General features: G+C 35.4%; 3 protein-coding genes across 3 annotated transcripts; 1 reads left to right on the forward strand and 2 right to left on the reverse strand.

Moving 5' to 3' along the window:
* Window positions 1-6: 6 nt before the first annotated feature.
* LOC109590568 (long-chain-fatty-acid--CoA ligase 5-like) lies at window positions 7-692 on the reverse strand (the record flags this gene model as incomplete). The annotated part of the gene is made up of 4 exons (XM_020006469.1): window positions 497-692; window positions 299-407; window positions 130-197; window positions 7-37 (listed from the first exon to the last, which is right to left on the reverse strand). Coding segments are annotated over exons 1-4 (310 nt in total), but the record flags the coding sequence as incomplete, so codon positions are not given.
* A 109-nt stretch (window positions 693-801) lies between these two features.
* Window positions 802-2,522, forward strand: LOC100640220 (cleavage and polyadenylation specificity factor subunit 5-like). Its single transcript, XM_003391305.3, has 3 exons — window positions 802-1,199; window positions 2,031-2,239; window positions 2,326-2,522. The coding sequence occupies exons 1-3, from the start codon at window positions 998-1,000 to the stop codon at window positions 2,500-2,502; spliced, it is 588 nt and encodes a 195-aa protein (XP_003391353.2). The 5' UTR covers window positions 802-997; the 3' UTR covers window positions 2,503-2,522.
* On the reverse strand, window positions 2,478-4,354 carry LOC105315512 (uncharacterized). Its single transcript, XM_020006468.1, has 8 exons — window positions 4,274-4,354; window positions 3,824-4,197; window positions 3,578-3,635; window positions 3,484-3,526; window positions 3,371-3,432; window positions 3,185-3,312; window positions 2,991-3,084; window positions 2,478-2,790 (listed from the first exon to the last, which is right to left on the reverse strand). The coding sequence occupies exons 2-8, from the start codon at window positions 3,909-3,911 to the stop codon at window positions 2,601-2,603; spliced, it is 663 nt and encodes a 220-aa protein (XP_019862027.1). The 5' UTR covers window positions 3,912-4,197; window positions 4,274-4,354; the 3' UTR covers window positions 2,478-2,600.
* Between the last annotated feature and the right edge of the window lie 61 nt (window positions 4,355-4,415).

Here is a 4,415-nt window from a genome sequence, read left to right on the forward strand (position 1 = left end):
TGAGACCGGATCCAAAGTTCATAAACCTTTCCTCTACCTAAACAAACAAAAGAAGTTATTATTTCTACTTCATTAGTCCCTTCAAATTAATAAACATCGTTACACAAACATAATTATAAATTAACATACCTTTGAATATGATATCCATTGGTATGGCGAATTGCTGTCCTCCCTCCAGCCCAAGCAATCACCATCATCTTCAAGAGAAAGAAACAGTGTAGTGTCAGTAATTAGCTTTTACAAGTACAGCACAAGTTGCTACTTTGTACAAGTTATGAGTATTAACAATTTAACGTACTGGAAAAGCCCTTTCCACATTGAAATGCTTCATACAAGGTTTGTGCATCTTCAAATCTGTAACAGAGTAGTTCTCCATTTTGACATAAATGGGATATTCTCTCTCCTCCCTGTTATGGTAGAAAAATTAAGAGAGGAGAGATAGAGAGGGGACAGTAATGGTCATGTAAAAGCTTAGCTTTTTGTTGCAATTACTGACTGGCAATAGAATGCTTTGTTCTTCCATCGGTATAACAGAGTGGAGGGCACTCTCAGCACGCCTTCTGCTCGTTCCCCTCAAACTGTTCGTCAAGCTATCCATTACTGCAGGCCTGATCTGAGTAGATATGGAGACAAAGGGCAAGCGGATTCACAAGTTGGATCACTATTGGCAACTGGGAACAACCAGTCGATCAGGGCAGTGTGAATATTGATTGCTTTGATTGCTTTGAATCTTAGTAATGAAATGGGTGCGTCTCTGCTGACAATTATATTATGGTTTAGGAATGTTATCTACAACACTAGCTGTACATCTTATACAAAATAAAGTCTGGAAATCTTGCAACATGCAGTGGCTAGATCTATTGCATTGATTGTTCCTCTCAGCTCAGCTTAAAAGCTTTTTGTTTGCAAATAATAGAGGACCATGGAATGGAAAATAAAATAGCCAAGACCAAATTCATTTTTAACTCTTTCCAGACTGTATTATTTTCTGATACTAATGGACAGACTAATCAAGCTATACCCTCTTTCAAACTACACCTTTGGTACCAAAGAGCCTTTGTATGAGAAGGACAGGACAGTGGAGTCACGTTTCCTCCGTCTCAAGGAAGACTATGAGAAGACAGGAATGAGAAGAAGTGTTGATGGAGTAGTACTAGTTCATGAACACAATCTACCTCATGTACTGCTCCTACAGTTAGGTAAAGAGGTTAATCTAAATCCAATATGTTAAACGTTCATTAAAATTAATTCACACTATTTTTCATATTTAACTTTCATTCTGGTACCCATGATGTGTGTAATAAGATTTGGTTTAGTAAAAAATATTTTTTATTATTCCTGGCTGTAGTGGGAGGTATAATAGGCTCGTTATGAATATTTTTATTTATTTTTATTAGTTCTAATGAATATTGCATTGTGCATGTGTGTGGCATGCAGGGAACAATGGATAGAATCACAATGACATCCTGTTAATATTCAATGCACCAATTCTATTGAACATATGGCCAAGAGTAGATATGGTTTTTGGAGGAACTTTTAAAATTTGTAAAAAATCCAATTTTAATCGGAATGAGCTCAAACTTTCTACGCAACAGAAGAACATGTATATGTATCAGAAAATGTAATAAAAATGGAGAATTCTCTACTTTTCAATTTTGGCGAAATTTGACCAAAGTCCCTGTACTATAGTACAGGGTATTTTGTCAAATTTTGCAGCAACTTTAAAGATTTGTAAAAAATTTAATTTTGATCGGAATGAGCTCAAACTTTTTACACAACATAAGAAAATGTATATGTATCAGAAAATATTATAAAAATTGAGAATTCTCTCTGAGCCATTTTTGACAAAATACCCTGTACCATATAGTACAGGGTATTTTGTCAAATTTTGCAGCAACTTTAAGAATTTATAAAAATGTACTGACAGATTCAGAACACTATACCAAAGTCATTAGGGAAACCTTGTATGCAATAGATCTGTGAGCAGCTAATATCTATAAATATTATTTCGTAATTTTTGATAACTATAGGTAGCACTTTTTTCAAACTTCCATCAGGAGAGGTTGGCCCAGGAGAGAGTGAAGCAGAGGGTGTCCAAAGGATTGTTAACGATACCCTGGGCAAAGAAGACACTCCTCTCTCAACCTGGATCGTTGAAGACGTAGTCGCCAACTGGTGGAGACCAAACTTTGAATCTCCACAATATCCGTACATACCAGCACACTGCACTCACCCTAAGGTACAGACTCATTCTCATGCTCCAGTATGAGAGTTTGGGAATGAAAAAAACATATAATTAACAAATATATAACTTTTTTATTTTAGGAGCATAAGAAGTTATTTCTTGTTCAGTTACCAGAAAGGACAATGTTCCATGTTCCTCGAAACTATAAACTTGTTGCTGCTCCTTTGTTTGAACTGTATGACAACTCTGCTGGTTATGGACCAGTCATAGCTGGTCTCCCACAAAACTTGTCTCGATTTAATTTCATTTATATTTAAAATAAAAAAAAGGAATTAAAACAATAACTCTAGTCAATTATTCTTAGCAAATAGCTTCTAAAATGTTTAGCAAAATAGCATGTGAAATAGCATAGAGTTTATGATGGCCTTGTCATGAGGTCGTCAATCATTTTCTTCCAACCATCAAAATCGAGTTTAACTGCGTCATAATCATGGACACCATTAATGATGTACTGTGGAGTGCCGGTGATACCGCGACTGGCAGCGTATCTCCATGCATTACGAGACTTGGTGTCAACCCTTTCACTCTTAAAACCAGCCATCACTCTATGAAGAAAGAAAAACCACTTCCATAATTAAATACTCCACTAAATATATGATTATACTTAGATGATGTAATATTGTAGCTTGGTTATTGTTAATGAAGAATGAATAGTGGTACATGTGTGTCACATGCAGCATATAAATATTGTTAAAAGGAGAGAAATGAAGTGTTCTAGATCTACTTTAATTTTTTCTTGGCTTACTTTTCTTTGGATACTTTGGTAGCAGTCTCAGTAAATTCTGCTATCTTTGCTTGTACTTGAGGCTCAGTCATGTCAACAGCTCCAGTCAAAAACTCTATAACATAAATGAATGCATAATAATTGCATCTCTATTCAATGAGCATGTAGCTCTTTTAAAATACTAGTAGATACTCTACATTATATTGAATATTTACCTTCTTGTTGCTTGAAGGCCTGTTCCAGGAATGTTACAAAGGCATCATCAGTCTCATTCCTATCACCACGTGTTTCATTTCTCACCACCTCACCAGCTTTCTGCATGAAGAATGCATTATGATGGTTGCTATATGGAGAAGAATAAATCACCAAGAGAATCATATGTAGTGTGATTTGCTACTAACACCAATGGAAAGATATGGATCAGTATCTCAAGACCTTGTTTACCAGAATACTCTGATTCAATCTACATGGATTGATGAATGCATACGGTGTAAGAGCTCAGTTTGATGCTTACCTGCTTCAGTGTGGGCCAACTAGCTGCAGAATCATCGCATAAACTGAGCAAAAATTAGCATTTAAAATAAAGTTGCATTTCTTTTCCTGCTTACTGGTCATAGAAGACTTCAAGGACAACTTTAGGACGGGCATCATCCAAATAAACAAAACCTAAAAATGGTGAAAAAAATGATACTTAAAAGCAATAGTGTCATGATAATAAATAATAAGACACATAGATTTGTTCCTTCATTATACATTTTCCTATTGCAAATATACTTTATAGCTTTATTGTTAGTAAGCTGCACTATCAGTACTGTATGTCTGAACTGGTGAACTATGTGAAAGTCTATTCTTACCAAGAGGTCTTTCTGGCACTGCCTCCTGTCCAGAAACAGCACAAGCAAAAGAAGCAAGGACAAAGCAAGCTATATAGAAGGACTTCATTGCTCCTTTAGTTGAGAAGAAGAAACTGCTGACACTGACTAGCTAATGATGAGTGCTGGAGTAATTTATGATTATCCAAAAAAGGAAATGATGTATCATATGAATATTATGAATGATGTGTTTTTGCATGTAAAGAGTCTATCAATCATTTCTGTCTTTGAATGATGTCATTAGTAAGTGAATGTAGTTTATGCTTCTCTTCACAGTCACTGAACTGGGCCAATACACCTACTGCATTGCCAGCATACTGTCTGGCTAAACTTAAACTTTTCTCTAAAGCTGATGACTACAAAAAAGGAAAAGAGAATAAATCATAAAATAACTCTGCAACAAAATTATTGAAGTTTTAAGAGGGAACTTACATCAAGTACAGCTGCTAGAGCATACTCAACATCTCCCTTCTCCTTAAACTGCCTCTTTATTAACTTAAGTAACTCTGGTCTCTGGGGAAAATGATTAGTGCTCATTTCTTTAATTTATGATTAATATACTTCTTCTAATGCG

Source organism: Amphimedon queenslandica, unplaced genomic scaffold (genome assembly GCF_000090795.2).
Source record: "Amphimedon queenslandica unplaced genomic scaffold, v1.1 AMPQUscaffold_9841_Cont17943, whole genome shotgun sequence".
Classification (NCBI taxonomy): domain Eukaryota; kingdom Metazoa; phylum Porifera; class Demospongiae; order Haplosclerida; family Niphatidae; genus Amphimedon; species Amphimedon queenslandica.

Bases quoted from the DNA above. Each gene is read 5' to 3' on its own strand.
- LOC100640220 (XM_003391305.3), top strand. From the start codon at position 998: ATGGACAGACTAATCAAGCTATACCCTCTTTCAAACTACACCTTTGGT. The intron at 1,200-2,030 runs GTAAAGAGGTTA...TGATAACTATAG, and splicing joins TGTACTGCTCCTACAGTTAG to GTAGCACTTTTTTCAAACTT. The intron at 2,240-2,325 runs GTACAGACTCAT...TTTTTATTTTAG, and splicing joins CACACTGCACTCACCCTAAG to GAGCATAAGAAGTTATTTCT.
- LOC105315512 (XM_020006468.1), bottom strand. From the start codon at position 3,911: ATGAAGTCCTTCTATATAGCTTGCTTTGTCCTTGCTTCTTTTGCTTGT. The intron at 3,527-3,577 runs GTAAGCAGGAAA...ATTTTTGCTCAG, and splicing joins CTTGAAGTCTTCTATGACCA to TTTATGCGATGATTCTGCAG. The intron at 3,313-3,370 runs GTTAGTAGCAAA...TTCTCCATATAG, and splicing joins ATCCATATCTTTCCATTGGT to CAACCATCATAATGCATTCT.